Source organism: Colletotrichum paranaense (assembly GCF_030867605.1).
Source record: "Colletotrichum paranaense strain IMI 384185 chromosome Unknown Scaffold_3.1, whole genome shotgun sequence".
NCBI lineage: Eukaryota > Fungi > Ascomycota > Sordariomycetes > Glomerellales > Glomerellaceae > Colletotrichum > Colletotrichum paranaense.
This window is the reverse complement of record NW_026848961.1, coordinates 1,622,973-1,637,327: the sequence shown is the minus strand read 5'-3', so window position 1 is coordinate 1,637,327 and position 14,355 is coordinate 1,622,973. Positions and strand designations below refer to the sequence as shown.

At 51.3% G+C, this 14,355-nt stretch overlaps 4 protein-coding genes across 4 annotated transcripts; 2 read left to right on the top strand and 2 right to left on the bottom strand.

Annotated features, from left to right (window-relative positions):
* Positions 1–5: 5 nt before the first annotated feature.
* On the bottom strand, positions 6–694 carry CPAR01_04096 (breast carcinoma amplified sequence 2; the record flags this gene model as incomplete). The annotated part of the gene is made up of 2 exons (XM_060488377.1): positions 6–595; positions 658–694. 2 exons carry the CDS (start codon positions 692–694, stop codon positions 6–8), a joined length of 627 nt encoding a protein of 208 aa, XP_060352583.1.
* A 1,840-nt stretch (positions 695–2,534) lies between these two features.
* Positions 2,535–4,147, top strand: CPAR01_04095 (CFEM domain-containing protein; the record flags this gene model as incomplete). Its single annotated transcript, XM_060488376.1, has 4 exons — positions 2,535–2,648; positions 2,703–2,838; positions 2,892–3,564; positions 3,622–4,147. 4 exons carry the CDS (start codon positions 2,535–2,537, stop codon positions 4,145–4,147), a joined length of 1,449 nt encoding a protein of 482 aa, XP_060352582.1.
* Positions 4,148–5,198: 1,051 nt separating this feature from the next.
* Positions 5,199–6,895, top strand: CPAR01_04094 (uncharacterized protein; the record flags this gene model as incomplete). The annotated part of the gene is made up of 4 exons (XM_060488375.1): positions 5,199–5,525; positions 5,593–5,947; positions 5,999–6,452; positions 6,541–6,895. The coding sequence occupies 4 exons, from the start codon at positions 5,199–5,201 to the stop codon at positions 6,893–6,895; spliced, it is 1,491 nt and encodes a 496-aa protein (XP_060352581.1).
* Positions 6,896–8,108: 1,213 nt separating this feature from the next.
* CPAR01_04093 (uncharacterized protein) lies at positions 8,109–10,459 on the bottom strand (the record flags this gene model as incomplete). Its single annotated transcript, XM_060488374.1, has 3 exons — positions 8,109–8,361; positions 8,491–8,647; positions 10,420–10,459. The coding sequence occupies 3 exons, from the start codon at positions 10,457–10,459 to the stop codon at positions 8,109–8,111; spliced, it is 450 nt and encodes a 149-aa protein (XP_060352580.1).
* Positions 10,460–14,355: the final 3,896 nt, after the last annotated feature.

Genomic DNA, 14,355 nt, shown 5'->3' with positions numbered 1-14,355 from the left:
GCGTCTCAGCCGCCTCTTACCCTCATTTCTTCTAGAACTTCTCGTCTCAATTGTTCGACTGCAATCTCAGTTTCGAGCGTCCTTCCAACGCCCTTCTTCCAATTCTCCTCCAGCCCCTTCATCTCTGCTGCTACTTCTTCCTGCTGGCGTCTCCGGGCGACGGTCAGCACGTCAATGAGACGCTTCGTTTCGGCGAGGTCACGCTCGAAGCCTTTCAGCTCATTTTCGAGTCCCCAATTACCGATCAACCACGCGTTCTTTCCCCATTTGTCCAACAGGTTCAGATTTTGAGCACGAGTATCGAGGTAGGCATAGGAAATGTAGGCCTTCTGGAGTGAATCGGCGAGGCGAACACGATCTTCTGCTGTAGATGGTGCCCCGGGGTCGGGGAAAGGCTCTTGTGTTTGATAACGCTCGAGATCAATGGCTTTAAGGGGCTGTTTCGAGGCGACACGGTCCAGCTCGAGTTCGACGAGGGGAGAGAAGGAGGGTTCTTTGTAGTTTGGCGTAGGCGCCGGTGAAAAGGTGGATAGTTCAGCTCGGATTAAAGACTCGGCAGCTTCGCGCTCTGCTGGTGTGGGCTCGTCATCAATATCTGCGGGCGTAGTTCGTTAGTCGGAGGATATGCGCTGCAGGCGATTGGCATAACAAACGTACATGGCAACGACTCGTGGAAGGCGTTCAACGTAGACATTTTACAAGTGCTTCCCCAACAAGGACTTCCTAATCGGAAAACGAGAATAAAGACAAATTCGGTTCTGTCAAGCGGTCCGTATTACCGGTGGAGGGGTTCGGAAGAGTTGATGGCATGGGCGATTTCCGTAGTGGTAGGTGTCTTTGCCGGTGTCAAACGGGCGCGAGGCTGCCGCGATCGTGGTTCAGAAATTTGGAACCTATGGACGCATTGACGCACTGACGCACTGACGCACATTGGATACCCAGATACCTTACCTTAGCTGCCCGATAAGAGGATAAAACCGGCTACAAGAAAGACGGGCCCGTGCGTACATCTGGCTTTGTGAGATCGAGCGCACAGGCCATCCCGCCGTCGATCATTGGTCCGGGGTGCGAAGCTTGCGAAAGGTCCACTCACACAGACGCAACGCTTGGGCAGCCAGATTGCCTCGGCAGGCATATCAGCCCTCTCCAGCAATCGACTAGCGACGCTTCAGCGCTAGCGGGCTGAAAAGGTCCCCTGGCTTTTGGGAACCCCACCCGCCATCTGCTGCCCCGAGTGCCTGGGCTGGACTCGCTCTACGCAATCCGTCCCGACTTTCCAGTTCCACGAGAGGCGAGCACGCAAGACATCGATTAACTTGGCAGATGCATGATGGGACGACGCGGGGCCTGACGTGCAGGCATGGCGTTAGTTGGCGATGGCTTCTTGCCTTGCCCCACTGGGACCTTTCTTCTTTCTGGCTTTTTCTTCAACAGCGCTGGGCTTACTAGAAGGCTGACGCAAGGTGCTAAAAATCTGCACTTGCCTGATGAAACTGCTTGTTTTCTTTGACAGCAGCAAGCCTCACATTTATCCGAGAAACATGACAACACCAGAAACACCACAGAGGCGTCGACGACATCGGAACGGAAGCGTTCATTACGCCTTCATTCTTTCTAGACGGCTTCCACGTGGAAATTGGCCTAAGCAATCTCTCGCAATCTCGGTTCTTCTCGGAATGAGCGTCTTCCACATAGTCTATCGCAATGCATTTCCACCTGTCGAGAACTATTTGACGTTTCCAGTGGGTTCTCCCATCGGCACATAGTACCCAAAAGAACGGGACGAATTATTTCAGCTAGAAAATGCACCCGCGTCCTAGATTCGATCCACCCAAAAAAGTCATCGTCTTGACGCTTGATTCCTGATCGCCCTTCGTTCGTCGTTGCCGAAGCGCTTTCCCATTCCGTCACCAGTAAGTCGTGCAGGACGGATATGGCGGATGGTGATCCGGAATGCAACCCGGGGGCCTGGAGCAACCCAAGAGGCGACAGTCGCGAGACGTCGTCCGCCCGTCAGTGGTCCGCTATCCCAAGCTATTTGACCTTGGTGTTCCATCCGTGCCTCGCCCCCGTCGGACTATGGAAAAGTGGCTGTCACCGGCCTTGCCGGAAGCAGTGGTCCGGGTACGCTCTGTTCGCGATTCCAGCCTGGATCGTCATCTTCTCATCGAGTCTCCACCACGTGAGAGGGCTAAGAGGCGGCCGCCTCCTTGGCCTAGTGTGGCGCGCTCCTGGCTGAACTATCGCATGCGGCACATCATGTTTGTTGAAAGGAGGTCAACTCGGGAACTACGAAGGATTAAGTCGCCTACCCTTAAATGTCGCTGGCAAGGCCAGCCTTGGGTGCCCCCTTTTGTGGTTTGTTGTTTTGTTGTGGACGGTGGCTAGAGGAGAAGAAGAAAAACGTGACAAACGGCCTTGTGATACCAATGCTCCTTCTTTAAGAAGCAAATATCCCCATTGATACGGTCCAGGGTCTTGGTAAGGTTTCCTCGAACTTTATTTGACGACAAAACGGTCTCACCTCGGATATCATGAGGTTTCCACTGTCTCTTGCCTTTTTGGTAGCTGCGCTACTAGCTATTACGGCCGCAGCTCAGAAAGTCAATGGTATCACGGATGCTGTAGCCCAGCTACCTACATGCGCGGTACGGTTTTCCTTGTCCCTAAGTTCGGTCCGTCAACGTTTAACTTTGCTCTAGGTCACCTGCATTCTATCGGCCGTCAAGGACTCGCCATGCGGGTTGACGAACACGACGTGTATCTGCAACGATGCGAAGTTCGAGTCAGATACGGAGACCTGTATAGTCGGAGCATGCAGTATCAAGGACACACTTCGTCAGTCATGCCCTTCTTCTTGACTCTGACTGGCATATGCTAACAATCAGAAGATGCCAAAGCTGTGTTCGAAACCACTTGTGATAAACCTGTCCGAGACCACAGCGCGGAATATGTCCGACTTACATGGGTCCTGCTGGGACTCACCACCTTCGTGGTTGCAGCACGCTTGATTTACAAGTATTTCTCGTCAGCAGAACTCGGGCTCGATGACATGTTCACTCTTCTCGCCTATCTGGCCGTCCTTCCATCATTCATCATCAACCTCGTTGGAATTGTCCCCGCCGGCCTTGGTAAAGATATTTGGACCCTCACACCACATCAAATCGAAAGCTTCGGTTATTGGTTCTATATCCTAGAGCCAATGTACTTCGTACAGATGGGCATTGTCAAGATGGCGATCCTGTGCTTCTACATGCGCATCTTCGACCGCGCCGGACTTGGAAAGCTGCTTTGGGGTACAGCTGCCTTCAATGCTGTCAACACCTTCGTCTTCCTCATGGTTGGCATTTTCCAATGTACACCTATCCACTACTACTGGACGAGGTGGGACGGCGAGCAACAAGGCACCTGTATCAACATTAATGCAGTTCCATGGGCGAACGCTATCATCAGCATCTTACTAGACCTATGGATGCTGTATCTTCCTTTGTCGCGAATCCGAACTCTCAACCTGCACTGGTGGAAGAAGCTAGCCGTCACCCTTATGTTTTGTGTCGGTACTTTGTGAGTACTCACTGAATCCATAACTGACAATTTCGCCGTTGTTCTAACATCACCAAGCGTCACTATAGTCAGTATCCTGAGACTTCAGTCGCTTGTCCGGTTCGCGAGTTCGTTGAACCCTACATGGGATCAATTCGACATTGCGTTCTGGACATGCCTCGAGGTTCCCACCGGCATCATTTGTTGTTGTCTTCCGGCCATCCGTCTCATTCTCATCAAGGCCTTCCCCAAACTCTTTGGAATGCTCACCAAGCGCTACGACACTCAGAAGTATGCGGAATCGCCCTCAAGCGCCGCGGACGGGAGCCGAAGCACGAACCGCATGTCTCGTCCTCTCGGCGATTCCTCCACCACGGAGCTGCAATCAGCCCTGCGAGGCGGCAAAGGCATCGTTTGCACTAAGCAGTTTGCGCTGGAGACACATGACACGTCGAGCCTCTACGCGATGCAAGATCTTGAGTCTGGGAGTGCCAAGAATAGCCTTTCACAAAGCCACCGATCAACGTCGGTCTCGCACACCTCAAGCGCTGTCTCGGATTACGGCGCGCCTGGACGGAAACAGTCTGGTCCCCCCGAGCACTAAGCACAACTTAGCATCGGTCTTTGAATAGGGAACGGTACCCGGAAAAGCATAGAATATAGACGGATGGCTAGCGGCACTTCAACAAGCGACGCAAGACTCTTTATTACATATTCTACTTTGTCTTTTTCCGGATAGAAACAATGCGTAGGCGTTAGGAGTCATTTGGGGCTATTCATTTTCAAGATTTAATACCCAGTTACATATGTACCATATCGAAATCAACGGAAAAGGAAAACAAAGAGGGGAGAGCGCTTATGAGCAGATGACAATTAGCGGAAGGGAAAAGTGCCATATGACGGTTTTGGACGCAAGTGCCGTTGTGTAACATAACAAATCCTGTATCTCCGGGCATAGCAGGGCCAAAAAAGAAACATTTGAAATACCATAGCCGCTCTATCCGCTCTTTGATAGTGGCTAGGCGTTGTTTATGGTGATGCAAGCAGCTTGATTTCCCCACTGCTTTGTTCGTCTGTAACGATGTCATGATAGCCACTCACTCAATCACAAACAGCCCTCAAAGGCTTCTGGACTCTAGCAGCTCGCATGTCCCGCCGCAAGTCTCGTTTCTACTCATACGATATACGAATACGAACATACCGCCAGATCGCAGGCATGATGGGCCTACTTCACGTGCCGTTACCTGGAAGCCATGCATATCCGGGCTTCTGGACCTGATGCCTCTGATCTCTATCCCAAATTGAGAGCTTGATCACACCGACTACGTACCTACCTGATACCTGAAACTTTGACCTGCCATTTCCAGTTGCATTGTTGAAACGTTGTAAGATCCACGGAAAGAACGTTGATTGCATCTTTCCTCTTTTCATAAGGTATCTTAGAATGGGAGAGGCAGGCGCAGGTCAGGCAGTGGCTCCTTCCTGCGACTGACATGCAAAGGCAGCCCTGCCGTTGTGGAAGGTACCTAGTAGTCGGAGAAATTTCTGTCATGTTCTACGGTTAATTGTGTCTCCCACTTGGTCTTCTTCAATGAACCATCGCTCTAGATATCTTCCACGATCGATGCGTATTATACCCTCCTGAAGCAATACGCATGATGTCGGCTCCATCCATCCAGGCATTCTATCAAAGGGAGGTTCCTGCCACGCCTCAGGATGCTTCGAGAGATAGGACGGGATTTCCGCGAGCCGACGGCTTCACACAAGCAGAAGTCGAGTCTGGACACGACCCCCTTGGCCGAATATGGAACCCATCGGAAGAGTACTCGGAGGTGCATATCGGGCAAATCGAGCCAGGCCCGAATCGAATATGCTTCACCGGCCGCGTCGTCAACTACGCACCGGCTCTGCTCGACTCCAAGAAAAATTACAACCGTCCGGCACATCAGCTGATTATTGTTGATGGAACCGGTGCAATAGCAGTATTCACGACCTCCTCTTCTCAAGTGCACTCCCTCTAAGGAGACACTTGCTAATTCCTTTACATAGGTAAAGGTAGTTCCCATCGGAATTCCGGCATCACTGCTTGTGATAGGACAGCTCGTCACCATATGGGCCACTTGGGTAGGATCCACTGGAGGTTCACATCATACCAGCATTCCATATGTGACCACGTGGACACCCATCAATCCTACGAACGTTGCAAGCAAGCAGTTCATTCAGTTCCTCCCGGACACTTTTGAAAATCAGCAACTCTACAGAATGCCTTTGGAGTGCGACCGAGGCAAACAGGATCCCAAACCGTTTCCAGGTTTGATGACTCTGTGTCAATATCTCAAAATGGGACACGAAATCGCAGGGGCTCGGATTGTTGTCTGCGTCAAGAGCATTGGATCTCGAAAACGTGTGAAGTCGTGAAACAATCCGAGAGAGTTTGAACTTCTCGAGGTCACAGTTTGGGACGACACCGCCAGCTGCCTGTTGACTCTCTGGGAAGACAAGGCAAACTCCGCCAGGTTCTGGAAGCCCAATAAGACCATGCTACTCTTTACCAGTCCGAAGTTTATACCCCCTTCCGACAACAAGTCACTACCCTTGAGCGCCAGCATCGGTCTTGATCACAATACCTTAATTGATATCGATCCGAACTTCCAGGATGCCAACTGGCTTCGACAGTGGGTGAAGAAGAGTGTCAAGAAGGAGAGTGTCTATGTGCCTTTTCCCAACGACATTTGGAATGCAGAAGAAGCTGTCCATGGACCAGTTCGGGCGCTCTTTACCCTAGCCGAGGTGGATGACTTCGCTCGGGCTGACCCGGCCAGTGACTTCACCGGCAAGCTAAACTTGACCATACTCGGTATAGACCTTCTCGGTCTTCATCGCAGAAAGATGCTTTGCTGTATAGAGTGGTGAGAATGGACCCTTCCTCTCTGAGTCCAGTCTACTTGTAGCAATCAAGGAGGGCACCACGGCTGACGAGTGCGCCTCCTCCTCTAGTTGTGGAGTTCCCCTCTATGCGAACCAAACATCCGCGAATTGCAAGAACTGTTTGCAGAAGAAGTCTCTCGTTCTTAATCCCCGAATCATGGGTATCCTGGCAGACGAAACAGGTTGCGTTGCACAGGGGAAGCTTGTCTGGAGTGACCAGGCCTGGAGCGAGCTCTTCTTCCCCGCCTTCGAGTCGAGTGACATGGTGAACGCGGAGCCGGAGGTAGCGGGCGAGGCGAAGAAATTTCCATCTTGGCCTCATCCTGTCGCTTCGTGGGAAGAGCTTACCTTGAAGGATGCCAGTAGACTCCGAGTCTTGGAGGAGCAAATGCTGTATGCTCGTTTTACTTTAACATTCGGCTAGTCCCCGTTTGTCGAGCGGCTGTGTGTGCTTGGAGTTGAGTGGTGAAGGGTTCGTATTTTCCAATAGTGGCTCAGAAGCGGGGGTTGCAGTTCTGTTTCGTCATGGTGTTGGTGGTGTAAAGGGGTGCTCAGCTGGCGATGAGGGGTTAGGACGAGGAACTCAGAGGGAGATAGCCCGCGTATTGAGGGGAATGTAAAGGAAGGCAGATTCGACGAGTATTTCGCTTTCTGATGGCGCATATGACTACAAGTGGCATTGAAGGTGGCTTGCCTATAGCTGTCTGCTCATATCAGGCTGAATTGAAATTGTTTTAGCAGGTGTATGCTCCGGCGAAGTGACGGCGTGGTGATGCTTTGCTCAGGCTGATATGTTCATGCTCTGTGCCAGGAGAACGTGGCTGCCTAGCAGCTTGGATTGGTCCCAAGTTGCTGGGTACCTTACCTTGAGAAGATTTACGTTTTGATGGCCGTTGTTGCTGAAAAGCTTTGAAGCATTGACTTCTGAATCCGTGTTGATTCCTCATTTTCGTCCGTGAGCTGGAGGCCTTCCTGTCAACGTACATGTGAGACCAGTACGGGATTGCCGTAAGTTTTGGGCCACGTCTGTGATTTGCGTTTACCTGTCCACAAGCGTGGTGGGTGAGGCTGCTGCGAGCAGTCCAGTAACATCTGTCATGGGGCCTCAAAGAGCCAGAACAATGATGACTGACATACCATCAACCAAAAGCTTCAGTAACGGCATCACCCCCATTAGTTGAGTGGGTCGCGATATCACAGGCTCATAAGCGTCACGAACAGATATGGCAAAAATAATTGGTACAAGGCATGGGTCTTTTACTGAGACCATTGGCCGTTTGATTTATGATGATACAAGGGCGACTATTTCATCGCCAGGTCATGATAAGTTCGTGATGCATACTGTCATCCGCCACCGAGGCAGTCAATCTTTCGAGCGGAGATCCCCCTAGATCCCCGTTCTGTTCCTCGAAATACAAAGCCATATGTCGCCGAATCCGTTTCGAAAGAGAAATGATTGAAGCAAATAACAGAATGTCCTCCCATGCATATTGTAATGTGTGTTTGTGTTGTAGAGTTTGATGTTAACATGGTTCGGAGGACGAACAAGAAAAGCCGTGAGGTGAACATTGACTGCCTTGCCGGATAGCGGTTATGAGAGTGATTGCACCCGAATAAGAGACATCACAGTCGTACAATTAGTGCTTGGTGATCTTCTCATCACCATAGGCGGAAGAGCGACCACTCTCGGAGGACTCGGTCTTGGTGAGGTCCTCGCCGTCTTCCTCGGAGGGGCCGTGTATGGACTCTTCAAAGACAGGCTCGGGTTCGTTGACGTCGAACTTGGTCTTGAAGGCGCCGATGTTATCAGCGAAGCCACTGCTGTTGGTGCGGCGGCGAGCATTGGTGAAGCGGAAGTCCTCGTCAATGACTTCCTCGCCAGCATTGCCCCTATGAAACATGAAAGTTAGCAATTGAATCTAGTTTAAGTCAAGCTGGCGTGCGTTGGCAGGATACGGCGGAGCTTTGAAGTTGCCAAGAAGGGCGTGTGTAAGTGGGGTAGAGGGGGTCCAAACTTACCAATTGCTTCTGCCGCCACCGTTCTTCTTCACCTTCTTGGGATCGACGCCCTCGTGGCCGTGCTTCGCAAAGTAGCGAGGCAGGTGCTCTTGGGGAGAGGCAGTTCCGTCGGCCAGGCCGGCGTGGTCACGGTCGTTGTACTTGTGAGATCGAGTCACTGAGACGAGTGTTAGTCGAAGATGCCAAGTGCCATGTTGCTGCCCGAAATGGGATGAAGACACAACGATTCAAGGGTTGAACATTGCCCGTAGAGGCTATTGATGTTCGATTCGGCAATGGAGACCATAAAAAGTCGGGGATGATGGGGAAGAGCATCACAGAAAGGTTGGTGATGCGGGGGAGGTGGAGGCTTCACAGCGTTAGGAGGGGAAAGGGATACTGACTCTTGATGGAGTTGGTGTTGTTGAAGAGTTGGTGTAAGCGTGTAAGGTGTTTGAAGGGGTTCAGGAACAGCGATGTGAGATTGAGGAGGGTTGTTGTTGGTTGAGGTTGGTCAAAACTGATCGTCTTTGATGAGTTGATTCGATGGTTTGAGGAACGGCTTGATGGGTTGTAGTGATGTGAGGATGATGGAGGGGAGGAGGGGAAGATATGTAGATGAGGAGAGCTACTCAGGATGCTTTTAAAGAACGAATGCTCGAGGGGAATGGCAGCCTATCACATCACGCGATCATCAGATAGCTTGCCCAATGGGGTGGCATGGCAAGGGGGGAAGTAGCGAGCAGGTCCGGAACGGCTGGGGGTTCCTTTGGGAAAGTTGGATCGCGTGACTTGATGCAACGGACGGAGGGGCTGCTGCAAGGGAAGCACATCAGGACGGCAGGAGCGAGCTGGACGAGGAAAGGCAGGCCCAAAGAGAAACGGGGTGCCACTGGGAGCACTGGGACACATGGACGGGGGCCGGCCGGCATGGACTGGGAGTGGCCGGGAGTGGAGATGGACGTGGACTGACGCCAGACTAAACCTTCATTATGCCACCTTTTTGTTGTCCCTCACTCGCGGCATTGAGGAATTGGAGACTAGGGAAGGTGTTGTCTTTGCTGGTCGGCCGGTCTCCAATACTGCATAGCTCCACGCTTTACGTGCCTCGACGTACCTTTCCTTTGCTATTCCATCACCCGCCCCCTCCCTCTCATCCAGTTGCTTGGGGTTCTTGGTTAGAGCTCCTCTGTTGCCAGATCATTCAATATTGACCATTTTCCGTCTATGAGAGATGTTTCCAATTGTTACTTCCTCAAAGAAGTCGCTCGTTCTTCTGACAGATGTGCAGCCATGACTGATTGACCACGGGAGCACAGTGACGCAAAGGGGCCCACTCGGATCCGGGGTCTCAGGTACGAGCCCGCAGCTGGGACGGGTGGCCAGATTGCGGGGTAGTGGATACCTCAGTACCAGCCGCCGCTAACCCGGTACATCGTTCAAGCCACTGTATCCCAGCGCCCACCCAAGTACCGGAGCAGCACGAGACCAGTACCTCCGAACCCTTGCCATCGAGCCATTTCGGGGCCGCAACTGATCCAAAACTGCCCATCGTCAGTCTCGTCTCACACCCCGTTGGTTCCTTTTTTGTCTCTCCATCAGCCGTCGCTGTTGTCGTCGTCGTCGTTTGCTCAACCGCTTCTTTTTCGTTTGTTTACATCCATTCCTGCAAGGTAACGCCGCAAGGGTCTTAATTGTGCCATTCTGCTGCTTGGTTCCGAGGTCGGGGACCCAAGCTGGCACGCGTGGCTGAGGCAGCTTCTTTCGTGCCTCGTTTGGGCCAATGTGGAAGCTTCGCTATTCTGGCCTGAGCATGGCGCATTGCAACGACTCCATCACGGCAAGCTGCATCAACGGGGCACATGATCATGCTCATGCTCGGTGACTGCCGTCTCCCTTCCGTTTCCCACTTTCTAGGCTTCATGTCTCGTTACTGCCCTTTGCTTTTACCTAACGCATACTGCCTCACGGAGACCTTCAGAAGCTCCATGATAAACTGCTCCCAGCTTGATGGGGAATGAGGATCCCCAATGGGCCCTCAAAGCCGTCAGCTGCCACAACCTCGCCTCCGTACCTTAGACCCCCAAACCTCAAGAAATCCCGTCCCAACAAGTCTGAGATGCCGCCGCATCTCGCGGAGAATTGACCGTATGACCTGGAATTCCGCGTTTCAATCTCGGTCCCCGAAACCCCTGGTCCGGCCAAGCTTGTCAGGTCCGAGTCAATTGACCAATGGCCCCCACCCTGCTCACGCGAAGAGCTTTCTAGAGCTATCTCGAAGCCAACTTCGCCTCCCCCGATCTCGCAATACATCCTACGCTGAAGCCTGCTTCGACTGCTCAGCTGCCTTTCAACTTCAGACAAGATTGGATTCAAGGGTTCGGTTCGGCGCATGGATTGGAGAGCTCACGAGCAGCAGAGAGATCCTCTCTCTTTCGGCCCTGTCCATCGATTGACAGCTTGTACATACAAATGGACACATTCGTTAGCCCCCCTGACTCGCACGAATCGGTTCCCCGCCGTCTGTGCACTTGGCAACACTCCTCCCATCTACCCTGCAGCTGGTTGTCTCGACGGCGCGCTTGACGTGTCTCCCATCTACCTGCCGCATTCCCATCAAGGCTGTCATCCCATTCGTCAGTTGACAAACCGGCCGATGGGGACCGGGCCCATCTTCTAACGATCTCCGGCTCCGTTTGCCAGGCCTTACTACCTCTCGGCCCTATTGACTTTATCTGGTCCGGATCTACTGTCGTATCTATCTGGGGCTCTATCTTCTGCTGACCAGATAATGCTATCAGTACCTATGTGTGGATTATATGGTCATGCCGACGATTGCGGAATCGATGTTTCCAAGATTCTATCCACAGAGTCACGAAGGCAGAATTGGCAGGTAAGTGACAAGGCGATTTCGGAGTGCTCGTCATCCCGAACTGCCTCATTAACAGCGGGGTCCGGTCGCTATCGATGGAGCTCGATGCAAGCGGCCACGCCTCAGCTCCCCCACGGGTCTCGTGACAATTGTGCCGTGAATGTCCCACTTCTATCCTCGCATCGATCAGTCTCGACCTAGTATCGCTAAGGATTGTGTGAGTCAAGTCTGTTATCACGAAAACTTGCCGTAAGGCCTCAAGCTTTCTCTGTACAGCAGTGAAATTTGATCGGCATCTTCGTGATTGAGTCATCGAATCTTCGCCAAAGTTCCACGCCACAACGGTCCACTCAGGACGTCGCTCTCTGCTTGCCGGAGCCCATCCTCGCGCATTTCCAATTCGTCAATCTAGCAACATCGTTCTCCTTATCATGAATTGATCATTTTAATATCTCGACAATGTCGCGAGAAAGAAATTCCTAGATATTTTGCATTCCATTCGCTCTCAGGGTCGTCACTTAGGGTTGATCACACAATGGAATCAAACTTGGAACATGACTCTTGCGTCCGTCGACCGTCCGAAGATCGTTTTCGAAGCCTTGAAGACACGTTGCTTTTTGACCCTCTGCCTAAGGATACTATGCTATAAGCGCCAGCAAATTGCCTTCATAATTTAAAGTGCGCCCAGATCAGCCGACGCAAGCCCAGACGAGATCTAGGCAACTTGAACTGAGATGTAACTCACCACGCTTATCCTTCCCACCATTTCAACCCGGCCAAGTAAGATTCAAGTTATTGGCTCAAACTTGGAGTATTACTGTCCAGGTGAACATAGAAATTAGTTGAGGAACGATCGTTGCATCTAGTGGTCTGCTGGCTTCTTAAGGTTGACTTGATGAGACTCACCTCGTACTGCGAGCCAGCTGAGCGTCGACGCATCTCGTAATTATTATCATAATACCATCATTCCCTTGAATCAAGGAAAGAGAATTTCTCCTAAAAGTAATGCAGCATCCTAGCTATCTTCTAGTAAAGACCACAGCGATATTTGCTTCCTTGATGCCATGAAAGACAAGGTCTATTCCGATTGGGGTTTATCTGCTTCTTTCCTGGCAGACTACAGTGCCATTTGCTCATAGCTGGTCACATCAAGTTCTCTGAGGCGTAGGCTCAAGCTTAGCCTGAATTTCTGGAAGGAACCTACGACAACTGACAGCCACAAACTTGTCTTGGGGGGGTCCTCGACTCCACGACCATGTACCGTCAAAATACACAAAGCAAAAAGCATATGTGTATGAGCTCAAAGCCTTACGTTTCTATGTATGAAAGGAGCCGCATAACCGCTATCGAGATGTCGGTCGTTCGTGCCATCTTTGCAAGAAATGTACGAGAGCCGAATGAAGCAATACTCGTTTGGAATGTCATATCACAATTAACAGCCTGATATCCGAGAGTATTTCTTCGTCGTCATTGACGGATCCTGTCCAATGATCCAGCAATGAAGTCTGGCGCTGTTTACCAAGTCCGGACGATTCTTCATTGTCAGAGCACCTCGCTCGCCAAATTCGGCCTTGCTATCCACGCTTGTCATCATCAGGTACCTCCTATGTGGTGGGATGTGTCCTGTGTTTCTTCAGACGTAATTGTAGCGCGAAGCGGTGGAAGATTTCGTTGACCTTGGTGATCTTGACCAAGTAGCAACATGCGCGGCGGGGGGAAAAGACTCATACCTGCCCTAGAAATACTGCAAGTACTCATTTCAACGCATCCGGCTACTGACTAGGGAAACACTAACTCGGATCAGATCAACGAAGGAAATGCCTTCGTCTGTCAACCCGGCATGTTAAAGTCAGCGTGACAAAGAGTCGTCAAATCAGCTTCGGAGTTCCCGAAATATCAAGGTCGGTAAGGGGCAACGTAGCATTCCGAGCTCCGAATTACTCAACTATCACACTACATGAGAGTAATTCAATCAATGCTCATACCTTTGCAGAGACATACGGCAATCCGAAGAGTCTCCCACCACTGACGTTGTCACACCAGCGGCATGATATTAGCTGCAAAGGCGGCATGTAAGTCAGCTTGTTAGTAGAAGCAAGGGATTGATTACCTATCAAACACTGTCCGTATCATACTGAGTTCTGAGTCTGACTTGGGTACATAGCGTGTCGGCAGCTTCCGAACATCAACATCTTCATGCCCAACAACGAGCTCAGAAGAAACTATACCCCTGCCGCAAGAAGTCTCGAAGAGCCAAAGCCACCATTCATCCCATGTTGAGAGACACAAGCACGGCCATTTAAACGCCACTCCATACAATTGATGATCGTTCGTGTAAGATATCAACGTAAGCAACACACAAAAACCCAAAATTCTGGAGTCCACAAGCTGTTATCTCGGATCATCTCAAACGATTTGCCACGAGCTGAACAACCACAAGTTCACGGCGCTTCGCGCACATACCCAAGAATAAACGATGAAGCCCAAATGCATTGCAGATCTAGCCGCGTCCTCTTCACAGCCCCACACGTTTCAACGCAGGCGCGCTTCTTAAACTTGCTCAAGCTTCAGGTTCATCGAGAAAAAAGCTTCATTGTTTACGCATGAACAGCGAGGCTTAGATATCTCCAGGTTACATGTACGAACGTCCTTAACAGAGCGGGTCTCGAAAGCTTAACGTGGTGAAGAAAATAGCATCAACTAGGAAGGCAGGTAACGGAGCCTGTCCTAGGAGCCAGTAATCTTTGCTTGCTCGCCAACATCTCTTTGGACCCCCAAAAAGGAACAAGGCTAAAAATGTCGTTGTCGTCGAACAGGGTGCTGACGTGAGTCGATGATGAGTAACATCCCGCTTTGGAAAATCGACCCTCCTCCACTCACACACGGGTTTAACAGGGCTGAGGGCAGGTATATGCATACGCAAACATATACCGGCAAGGTGAGGGTATAGGCAAGGGGACCAACAAGCCTTGTCCCTTCTCCTTTAGCTTTACTGTTTTTTATTTTTCTCTGGC